General features: G+C 42.4%; 1 protein-coding gene across 2 annotated transcripts in view; it reads right to left on the reverse strand.

The window, feature by feature from the left end:
• The window catches only part of LOC105685707 (alpha-2A adrenergic receptor), an 87,733-nt gene extending 75,430 nt beyond the window's left edge, over window positions 1-12,303 (reverse strand). For both annotated transcript variants that reach the window (XM_048649218.1, XM_012400061.3), the window contains exon 1: window positions 6,405-12,303. In XM_048649218.1, the coding sequence (XP_048505175.1) occupies window positions 6,405-7,142 (738 nt within the window). In that variant the 5' untranslated portion in view covers window positions 7,143-12,303. The remainder of the gene's footprint in view (window positions 1-6,404) is intronic.
• Window positions 12,304-12,534: the final 231 nt, after the last annotated feature.

The raw sequence follows: 12,534 nt of genomic DNA on the forward strand, positions 1-12,534 counted from the left end.
ATTTCTTCCCTCCGCCCGGAAAGGGGTAGGGCGACTCGGTCGAATCGGCGGTAATGATCCATCCGAGATCGAAAAAAACCCCGAGCGTATCGGCGGACCGTTCGCTCGAACCTGTATATAAATTCGCGATCCCAATCAACCGTGTATACCTATACGTACGGCCGAATCTGTATCGCGGAGAACCCCAAGACGTGCGGAGGATCCGGGGTTTGATCCTCGAGTGCCTCGCTTTCGGAAAAGCGAAAATCTACCAGGGATTAGCGGTGTACTCTCGTACCTTTTACCGAGACCGATGAGATGATAGTCTCGAGTTGTGTGTCGGAAGAGCGATCGACGGAATTTTTTTCGAAATTCACGGAATAGCGGGCCCCTTTTTTTTCTTTTCTCCCGTTGGACGTTCAGTGCTACGAGGGAGAACGGATTTGTCTTAAGTGTTGTTTCCAGTTTCGGGAGAATTCGGTGTAGGGAGCCTCGAGGCTATCCGGCGAATTTCGAGTCGGAGTAGCAGATGCGAATCTAAAGAGCAACCGGTAGCGGAATTTAAGGCGTTACACTAGAACATTTTTTTCTCAGTGGCTTCGATCCCGGGGCACCCCGAAGCGCCCTCCCCCCCCGCCACCGCGCGTACCGCACGTAAAAGTCGTATTTCACGTACGACCCTTCACAGACAATATGACCGGTGCGATAAACTTTCTTCCTTTTTTTTCTATATTTGCCGAAAGAATTGATTTCCACCCTCCGCAGCTCCGCGAGGACGAGGGCGAGGAGCCAGGGCCCCCGAGGAGGGGAGGAGGGGGGAGGGGGCGGAAAAAAGGGGAAAAGAACTCCTCGAAGACGTGTGCTGCGAGTTGCGGGGGAAAAAAGCGAAGAACTCTCCCGGAGAGATCAAGAATCCGGGCGAATTTCTTTTACCCCTCGCCACTCTCGATCCCGACCTTCGCGATGAACGGGAGCTCGAGCTGCAGCCCTCGGGGTAAGGCCAGGGAATATCGCGAAACCGAGGTAAAAAGGGGATAAGACGCGTCGACGGAGAAAACAATACATAGACGTGATGTACTATTTATGTATTATACGCTTAATGGCGTATTCAAATATCTTCAATCTTGACTTCTCCTCGAGACGAGCGGGTTGAAAAAAAACAAAAAAAAAATGCGAACGAGTTCCCGTCGACGGTTAGAGATGTGAAATATTTCCGTTTGTCGCGACACACACGGTACACATTATCAAAGCGGAGTACAAAAATTTTCCCAAACGAAAGATGATCAGGTGTTTTTTTTCCAAAGTTCTCCCGCTCCTCGAATTTGTTTTCCCATATATTTGGCTCATCGATTTTTTTTTGTTTCTTTTTTTGTTTTCTTCCAACATTTTTCCGACTTCGAAGAACGATTCGCTCTGCATTTTGCGACGGTGGTGAGCGGGGTGGTGCTCGCGTACGTCGAAAGTATCAGGCGGCGGCTAGCCGGCATAATACGAAACGTTCGGCAAATTAGCTTTCAGGGGGGGGGGGGGGGGGGGGGTTTCGAAGCGAACGCCGGTGCGCCAGATCCTTGCGAAGGTTGAAAAGATTGACCCGCACCCTTTCGGGTTATGCCGGGGTCCGATGCAGCCCTACCGAGCTACGCGTTACCCGTGTGTACGTACACGTAACGTTTAAACGTGTATGTATACGTGTATATATATATATACGCGCGCGCTCACACGGACGCGCTTCCGTACATAGGTATTCGCGAAAACTCCCCTACACGGTGGAAGCGAATTCTCTCCCTCCCGTACCCCAGGGAAACGTAACCTGGTAATCTCACGAACCGACCCGCAAATTTATACCCCGAGTCGCGCGTCACGGCGGCGGAGGTAGCGGCTCTCGGACGACCTTATACGGATTTCGGGTGCCCTAGTCTTAATCATTTATATACGGAGCCGGTACTGCGGAGGTAGGCGCAATAAATGAATTAAAAAAATATATATATACAAATAACGACGATCGCGTCGATGACGACGACGATGATAAATAAATTTGAGAAAAAAGCGAAGCGTCGGGCGAATCGCTTACGGAATCCCATCGGACTTTCGCCAACGACTTCGGAGGAGGGAGGCAGAAAGAAGATGAATAAATGAAAATCGTCGATCAGCACAATTATCACATAACGTACATAATCATTCGCCCCGTTTATTTCCACGCGCTTTTCCGCAATTTCGGGTTAAAGCTGGGGTCGGGTCGGGTTGGGTTGGATCGCGATGCGTGCTCGCGCGGTACTACCGCTCGTTCGAAACGTAGGGTACGTGTGTAATACGCGCGCACGTGCGGAAGTATAATGTTTTCACCCAGTATATGGAAACTCGCATTGATCGAGAGGAGACGTCCTCGTACCCCTTTCACCCTCTTTACCCGACCGTTTCGAAAGCGTTAACGTTTCACGGTACACGTCTACGAGCGCACTATACCTACACACACGTACGTGTGTGTCTATTCTTTTCTACGTGTGCGCGTAACCAGTGCAAGCAATTTTCAAGAACGATTGAGCCTAATAACCTTCGGATACGTGAACTAATGAATTCCTTCCCAATTCAAATATATGTATCGACGGATTTTCGCGGATATCGAAAGGTACGTGATATAAAGGAGATAATAAATCTTCGCGACGAAAAGGACTGTGGAAACTCGAGCGAGGAATATTTTTCTCCAAAAAAAGGTCCAGGGGGTGCCGATGACCGCGGACGACCGCCGCGCGGTATGCTCAGTTTTTCGTATCGCGATATCGAAGCAGCCTTCTCATCGTATCGCTCGAGATAAATAAATCGGCCATTTTTGCCCGGTGATCATCCCCGTTGTATTTGAAATCGAACACCCTGTACCGAGCTGACGTTTAAGCCGGCGAACGCTAGATACGCGATGCGGTATGTACGTATACCTGTACCTCCTATGTATAAAACGTGGAAATTCCTTGAGCGATAAAAATGAAAACTCACACGTAGCCCGGCCGCACGTACCCGTAGTCGTGTATACATACGGTGTGTACACAAGTTACGTATACACACACACACACGAGGGAGGAAGAAACCGAATGCCATTTTGCAACGACGGTTGCTTCAAGTGGAACGGTACGTAAGCACGAAACGAAGTGGAACACACCTGCTTTGATCGAGCTTGCGTTCCCTTCCACGTGTACGTGTACGAGTAAATATGTATATATATATATATATATATATACACGTGTACGCGGACGTGAAAATAAGCATGTGATATCGTATGTACCCGCGTGTGTATACGTAGTTCGAGAATCTTTCAGCCAATTTATATTCTTATCAAAAGCGTTCCTTTTCAACTTGATTTGGTGAGACGTCGGGTGTACATCGGAGTACCCGAGTTATAACGTCGGATACAGATGAACCAATTGAGAATCATTCCGAGAGATTGGCACCGGTATAAATGTCGGTGGTTCCTCTGTGTTTGGTCTTTCGTTCGTACGTGAGCCGAGAAGTTCAGTTTAGTCGAATATAACTGAAACTAGATAAGCTTGCTGGAGGGCCGTGCCCCCCCCCATCCCCATCCCCCTGCCCCTGCCTAACCCCCGCACCCCCGCACCCGGCAGAAACTTCTTCCGAAAGGGTATAGTTAGAATTAGTATCAAACTGCGCCCGACAGACGGATACATGGTTGCATATTATTGCTAAAGGGGGTCTCTAATTATTACGGTAGTCAAGTTTCTGCCGCTGCCGCTGCCGCTGTCGCTGTTCTTGCTATTTAATAACGTGATATTATATGAGAGAAAACCTTAGACCCCGCGAATTCGAGCTATGAGCTGAAAATTGCCCACTCTGCACGCGTAAATCCATCGGAGCTATTTGTTTTTTTTTTCTTTTTTTGAATTCAATTTTTACTTCCTCTTTCACGAATATCGTTCGGCGATTCGCCAGTCGACGCCGATCAGTCGATGATTCGGCTGAAATTTTGGAAGATTATTTTTGCACGCCGTTAACAAATATATATCTGTATCGTCCACCCTTGTTTTCCTACGAAGTTTGGCCAATGAAAACAGCGTTCGTACCTACGTTTGACGTGGTACGTTGAAAACGAAGCTGCGTCGCATTATCTCGTCAACGACATTCATTGATATCAAATTTCCGTCATCGGTAGGTGGAAAATCGAGGGAGCCGTTGTTGAAACCGTTGCGTTTCGAGCCGCAAAACCGTCGACCGTGATCACCGTTTGCTCCCTATAGTTTCGCGGGTACGCGCGGGATGCTGTACGTGCATCTAAATATTTATGCGCCATAGACGGGGAGGTAAATAAGCCACCGCGGTGCAACGTACGTACACGTGTAGGGTAATCCATACCCGTACACGATGAAACTTTGTTACCTGCCAACGTCCGTGTCGTATGACGTTTCACGTTCCAATTCCAATAACATCGAATAACATATATCCGTTCCCGCGATAGAGGAAAAGAGGTTTCTACGCTAGGCGAGCTTGCGACTTTTTTAGAAAAAAAAAAACAAAAAACTTACCGTACGTACGAGTATCTGCCGTTGTGTGTACACGCCCATGAATATATATTATATACATATGAATGTACGTATACAACCGCGACCGACGAACGGAATTCTCAGAGCTTCAATCTCAACGCGATTCGAACGATTCTCCCCGCACGGATGTGCGGGTATACTCGGTAATACGGATACTACATTATATATGAGGCGTTCCACGCCAAATCGACCCTCAACATTTTCTGATCTGATTTATAAATCTTCTTACGAATTGTGCTCCTTCGGATTTTCTCGCCGAACCGCGTTTATTCCGGAATTCTCGAAGTTTCTAGAACAGGACTTTTTCTATTTTCGCGAAAGCTCTGCGTGAGAAAAAAAAAACGAAAAAACAATATTTAGACTCTTTTTAAAAAAAAAAGAATTTCGGTTTAATATCCATTCGATCGAATGGCATATTACGTATCTGATCTTCGTGCTCAAGCTTTTCCTTTTTTCTACCCGGTGTATGGGTATGTATTATACCCCCCCCCTATCTCTCGGCATCACGTTCGGCAAAGGAATCCTGATATATTTTGTTGCTCCTCGCAAATTGGTCAAGTATATGATACAACTGATTACTCGATATCAATGAAAGCTATAACCCCTCGACCCGTCTCTCCCACCGAAATCTATAAGCGAACGCAAAAAAAAAAAAAAAAAAAATTACGAACGTACACCCACTCGACGAGCGATCTTGTTTCTCCGACGAAACGAATCGCGATAAATTGTTGTTGGTCCTATCATCCTTTGAGCTAATGAATCCATTTTCCCACGCTGTAACGAACAACGTGTACGAAAAAATATTCCGCATGCTGGTTTTTTATTTTCATACCCTTAATAACCGCATTCTGGTATAAAGTAGTGTGAAAATTGTTGGAATAGAAAAAAAAAAAAAGAAGAAAAATAACCGAACAACTGAAATGAGAATCAGATTCGGTGAGGAAAGACGTACGAGTCCGGGCGTCTCTCAAAGACGAAATAGAAGGTGTACCAGCACCGGAATAATTTTAATGCGAACACACACATCTGTACGAGACGAGTTGCATCTTACGGCTCGCAAGGAGTTTAACGCGGTGAACGTCGGCTGTCGCGTCGCCACGGCTAAGACGTGGTCTTTTCAAAAGCAACGTAGGCACAGCCGATCTCTGTGCGCGACTTAAATTTTTCAAAAGCTTTCTCTCGTCCGGAGACTAAACTTCTGCCGCGACGCTGCAACGCGGGTAAATTGAGGGTGAACGCGAGTTCCACAGTCGTACAATTGGTGCGCGGTTGCGGTTCGCGCAAGAACTCGGATTCACCGGGACAAGATGCATCGTCGTTCGCGCGTTATACGAGCCCTTACACCCCTCCGCAGGAGAGTGCAGACTTATCCGCGAAAGTTCGACTTCGGGAGACAAATTTTTTTTCGTCTCTCGTCTCTTCTCTGGGGTAGCTCGGAAAATATTTCCGAGAGCAACACGTTGTCGAAATTCACCCCGATTCCCATAGGATATTTCGAGCGCGAGTTCAATGACGACATCAACCGCGATGATGATTCGTGCGAGGAATGGCGGAGAACGTCTTTGAAAAATGTCGTCGTAACGGTATATACCTATGTATATCGCAACCGGCGTTGTACAGAGCAAAGTAGTTTTCGGTGACGTATGTGATCCATTAAAGCTCTAAAACGAAAAGCTTTGACGATCGCTAAAAGTAAGAGGGTCGCGATCGAAACGTGATCCGACTGTAAGTAGCCCTCGTTATTATTCCCGTACCCCGAAAGAACTGTTCGGTGTGTGCAGGTCGACCGCTGCAGGACGCACCTCGCTGCGTCATCGATTTTTTAGTGTAGGAAAATAAAGAGAGAGAGGGCAAAACAAATCGTGAAAAAAATGCTCTTACCTTGCACTTTGGGAATTCTTCTTCCGGCGTCGGTCTCTTCCATCCGAGTAAGGGGGGTATGCAAACCAGAGCCGAGAGTAGCCAGACGAGTGCGATCATGAGAGCGGCTCGGGCCGGTGTTCTTTTTTTGAGGTAGTCAACGGCCTGCGTGATACTCCAAAATCGGTCGAGACTGATTAGGCACAAGTTCATAATACTCGCGGTACACAGAAGCACGTCCATTGCCGAGTAAATGTCGCACCACCAGTAACCGAATATCCAATATCCCATTATTTCGTTGGCCAGGGAGAAGGGCATTATAATGAGTCCGAGAAAAAAATCGGCTACCGCCAGGCTGGCGATGAACCAATTTTGAATGTTTTTCAACGATTTCTCGGTAGCTATCGCTATTATTACCAGCATATTGCCGACCACTATTACGATCATTAGGAAGGTTATCACTATGGACGCTAGCACTATGTGGGGTAAGCTGTATCCCGACGGATACATGCCGCTGAATATGAAAACGGTGTCGTTGTACAGACTAGCGTTCCAGGCGTAACTGTCGTTTAAAGAAGCGTTGAACGAACCCGCGGCGTCTTGAATCGATTCGAATCCGAACAGTAAATCGGCACTACTTCCGCTACCCCCGCTACCCCCGCTTACCCCGCCGCCACCCCAAGTCATGTTCTCCTCCGATATTATGGCGTCCGTACCCATGCCGCTGTTGTACTCCTCCTCGTTGCGAGAGGTCGACATTTTGTCTTTGAAATCCTAATTGAATTTTACGATTATCCGTACCCCTTTTGTCTACGACAACTCGAACGACGTAGAATCCGTTCCTCCTCGTTTTATTAATCTTAATCGACGCGACGCGCACCCCCGTCTCCTATGGGAAGACGATTCCTTCGCATCACTGTCGACGCCTTTCACTCTACAAATAAAATACCTCTCGCGATATCCGGGAAATAGTCTTTGAGGTGCATCGGGAGAGGATAGCTGATCCCTTTTCCACCTATACTCTTCTTCTTATTCTTTTTCTTATTTTTTATATATCTACGTGGTATATTACGTCAGATTTCGTTGCAAGGTGTTCTCATGTTCCGAGAAAATTTCTTCTATTTCTTTTTCCTATTTTTCTTCTCTCATCACCTTGACATATTGGTTTCGATCTTTTTTTTTTTTATTTCTCTTTTTTTTTTCTGGCTCTTCTTTTTCGATATATTTCTCTTTTATTTCAATATTTCAATCTTTATCTAGATTCCATTCGCACGTTGCACAAGGGCACATGGTATTTACCAACCCTTTATCATTTCTGTTTCGATATCCCTTACTTTTTTGTCGTTTAATTTAAATAAAATTCCTGGGCTTCGCTGCACAATGGTATTATATACGCTGTTGCATGTGTATAGATTTATTATTTTACTCTTGTTGTTAAAACTATTATTATCTTTATTATAATTATTATTGTTGTTATTGTTATTATTTGTTATTATTATTATTATTATCAGTTAATAAAACGGCTTTATGAATTGGACCAAAATTTTAGAATCTGTATGTTTGTTCACGCTCTGTTGTGTCGGTTTGCATTACTTTATTTCTCTCTGATTATATATCATCGTACTTTTTTCGGTTTTTCTATATTATTTTATTTTCCCTCTTTCCTCTTGTTTAGTTCTTATAATTTCCAATGCTGTTTAGATAATATTTATTCTTTTTTCACTGTACATAGTTATAATAGGTATGTATATATGTATATAGAATTATTTATTGCTCATGTGTCATCGTTCGGTTTTTGACTATACAATAATTTATACTATTATTACTCGAATTGTCTTCGTTATAATTTTAACATCGATATCGGACTATTCTATAGTCGTAATGTCGCAGAGAATGAAAAAAAAACAAAATCTAATACGATATACAATTAACGAAAGTTTGTTCTTTCCTTTCTCCGTCTCTCGTATTTTCTTTTCTTCTTTTTTCTTCTTTTTTTCTTGTTGCTGTACGTTTTATCAATTTGCAGCATACGCGAATACCTTCTTCTTGTTTCCTGTTCTTTCTTTTTTCGTTTTTTTTTTTTCTCTTTTGCCTCTTTCTCTCTAAGCAGTATCAGATAGGTAATATAATAATAGTTTTATTGGACAGAAAGTGAAAAATTGGTCCCGGTTCTCTAGCCTAACTATAATAATAGTAATAATAATAATATTTTTGATGTTTTTCTTTTATGTTTTTAACACGTAATTGTGTATATATAAGGTATATCGTAATATATATATATATATATATGTATATATATATGTTATATGTATAGATTAAGTACTTTAAGACACACAGTTATAATATTAAATAAGGGTATAAGGTATGTGTATACAAGGGTTTATTACGCATTAACTTTGACTTGAATTTAATCCGATCTCTACTCTAACTTCTCTTTAATATAACGTCTAATTTAATGTAACCTACGCGGCGTTGACGTCCATTTTCCACCCACTCTTTTCCTCTTTCTCTCCTTATCGCTCTGCAGGTGTAGAGCTACCGTAATACAGAAACTCCCGAAAGTTTTAAATTTTAACTCTCAACTAATTTTAGTAGGTAGATCAATTAAATCATCATATACACGTATACACGTCTCGTACAACGCCTCTCGCTAATGAGCCCAGCTAGACCAGGCGGGTGGGAAAAATTGTCTAAAGCCTTGATTGGATACCCGTACTGTTCCGACCTGCGCTTTATTTCTTTCAAATATAGAGTATTTTTTTGTAACCTTCGATTGGTTGTAAATTTTTTTATTATTTTTTTATTATTATTAATAATAATATCGTTATCATATGTTCAATTTTCAAAGAGTTCACGACGACTTCTAAAAACAATTTTATCTCTAACGACTCTACCAATTAGTATTGTGTCTACGGGGAAATTGAATACACCTTTTCTTCGTTCATTCAAATACATGGATAGATCTGTACATACGTTGATTTATGTACAGGATTAGTTGAATGTAATATTGTATACTATATCGTTAGTAATCTTCGGTTGTTCGGAAACTATTATTGTATTTTATTTGGAATTATTAATTTTTTTTTTTTTTTCTATTCTTAATTACTGACGTGAATTATTATTTATACCGATGTACAAAATATAATACAGGTTGTACCAATAATTGATTAATTATTTAATATACTTAATAATGTGTTCAGTATATGTAGATGGAAAGTGAAATAGGTATACCGATATATATATAGCGAACTGCAACGGGAAAATACCAATAATCCGAGTAATTGTTTGCTAACTAAGGCCAATTATCGGATCGATTTAATTGTCATGTTATATATATATAACGTATAGATGTCTATCTATGTATGGCATATATCTACGTATATATATTATATAGTTGTCAATCGTTTGTTCAACGATTTGAGTAACTATGTGTTGCCATTACCAAAATCTATTTATATATATCTTTCCTATAATTAACCATTAATTTGTGTATATATGTATAGCTTAATCGTATATACAACTATTTACATAAATTAGTCGAATCGTCACTCGTAGCTTTTTCACATCTCGATCACTCGGTTTATCTTTTACTCCGGAACCGCCACCGTTGCGTTACTTTATGTCCACTTGTTTTTATCGCTCTTTGGTTACAACTTTTTGCTATTGTTCTTGAATATATTTTTCCGCCGTCAGTCAGATTATTCGTGTGCCCTAATACACGTCCGCGGATGTATATCAATAATTCTTTTACAAGGGTGATCACGTGACCCGATTGAGATGTATTAAAGCATGGGATGTATTTTTTCCATCACTGCACAACGAGAATAACGTTCTATGGTAATCTTAAGGTGGGACGTCATTCTGTCAAATTTGAAATTCAAAATACTTCAATATATTGAACCGTACGAAGGGTCTTATTTGATATACGACGATAATAGGGACATCGCACAGTCGTACGATTTGTTGTTATTATTACTATTGTTATTGTTATTATTATGGTTATTAGTAGTAGTAGTAGTGGTGGTAGTAGTAGGAGTAATAGTAGTAGTAGTAATAGCAGTAGTAGTAGTAGTAGTAGTAGTAGCTGTAGTAGCTGTAGTAGCAGTAGTAGTGTTACGATTTCAACCCGTTTTCATTATTTTCTGTTCAACCACACTCGCGTATCGAATTGACGATAGTTCGCACGTTTAATGTCCATTTCGCAGTTCACCATAATCGGGATGATTTGATATTTTTTCTCTCCTTTTTTTGAATCTTTTTCACGCGGCTTCGGTTTGTGCTTTTTTCCCTATTTTAGTCGCCAAACGTCTCAGTTTCTTTGAAAATTCCTTTTTTTTTTTTTTCTTCCGTTCGCGTTTATACCTTCAAGTCGTACAGAAGAACCTGGGTATAATAAGTCTGGGGGCGAGGGGGAGGGGGAGGAGTCACGGGGGTGGAGGGTAACGTCGGAATCTGGAGCTGTATCTTATTCTCTACCGTGATATTACTTTTTAGTTTTGTTTTTTTTCGCTTCTCTTAATTCTTTTCTTTTTTTATTATTTTATTTTTTTTTTATTTTTAGTCTTCTATTCCTTCTTCTTATTCTTATTTCGCTTCTTCTTCTTAGAGTTTTTTTTTTCTTCTTCTTCTTCTTCTTTTTTTTTTTGCGCTCGTGGGATATGCTGCGGATATTATTTTGAGGGAACAACCCCGTTCTGGGTCGGTCCTCTTTTTCCCGCCTTAAAGGGACGCTGCTCCGATGAGGGTGACGCCACGCGATTCGGATTATATAGATATATACCTATACGTTCGCCGAACGGGAGTATTCTTCGGCGAAAATCGATGAATTTAAAAAACAGATAGAGGTATCTTTCGTTTTTGATCCGTTGGTAATTGGCGATCGGTATATTTATACCGTGAATGGAGATGCGAGAGTGAATTTTTTTTTTTCCTTTTTTTTTTTAATATTTGTACGGAATATTTTGATCCCTATATTATTATCGTTATTATTTTAACGATATTTTTGGGAAGGGAGAGCAGATGTCGAGTAAATTGGAAAATGATTTCGACGATTCGTGAATTTTCCGTGTAAAATATAAGTGAAATATTTACGCCACACTGCTCGTCCTTTATCTATGCTCGGAATAGAGCGCCCCGCGCGCGTCGTTTCTGAATTGCTGCAGCTTTTTACTTCTCGTGTTCTTATTCTTCTTCTTTATTTTTTCCTTTATTTCCTCTTTCTTTTTCTAGTGGCCCCTGCGGCGTCTTTTTATTTTTACTTAGGAGGCCTTCTGGAGGCGGGCAGGATGTTTGCCGAAGAAGGTCCCTCTCTCTTATTTGTATGCTTCAGCTTCGATTGTATCTTTTTAACTTTTGGACGTGAGTAACGATTTTTTTTGCGCCTTTTTTGTTTTACCGTTGTTTTTCTCTTTTACTACCGTATCCTATTCTCCTCGTTTCACTCGCCCCTCGCAAAGAGCTCTCCAATGGCGAACGGATTCTTCGATGCTCCGGGTGAATTTTTCCTCTTATTTTTCCAAAATCCCGCGAAGGTGAGATCCGGTTTCCCTGGGGGTACTTTTCGAGCACCTACAGGGCTGGGACCTATGGGCCGCGGTCCGTTTCCGTTAACGAATCCAAAAGCTCCTTCATGCTACCTAGTGCTTGCGACGACCTCGTCGCAGTTTTTGCCCTCGGCTTTTATAATTTCAAAATAAAAGCTCATATTATTCGGAAAACGTGATAACGTCCAGGTGTACGGGACACCCGTATACGCCTGCGACGACCGTTTCGTCGATGATTAATCGAAAACTGAAGAGACAAAAAAAAAAAGGAACAATATTTTTTCACTCCTCTCGCACAATTTCGAGGTAATTCCGAGATACCGGCGACGTTGGGCTGAATCTAAAGCTCTCCTCAGCGATGCAAAACTTGAGGTGAAAATTTTAAGCCCGCCCGCCCCCCGCCCCTTTTCCTCCCCTTTCCCGCCACCCCGAAAGACCTTGACCGAGGAAACACGCGAAGATCTACGCGGTCGGGACTCGCCTGGCACAGACAGGCACCTCTGACGCGATTTCACCCTGCTGCCGCCTCTGCTCTCGGATGCGAGGAATATTGTGTAGAGTGGTGGCCTCCTCTGCACCGCAAATCAAGGTCCCGATACTCGTCGGCG

Source organism: Athalia rosae, chromosome 2 (genome assembly GCF_917208135.1).
Source record: "Athalia rosae chromosome 2, iyAthRosa1.1, whole genome shotgun sequence".
In the NCBI taxonomy this organism is placed as follows: Eukaryota; Metazoa; Arthropoda; class Insecta; order Hymenoptera; family Athaliidae; genus Athalia; species Athalia rosae.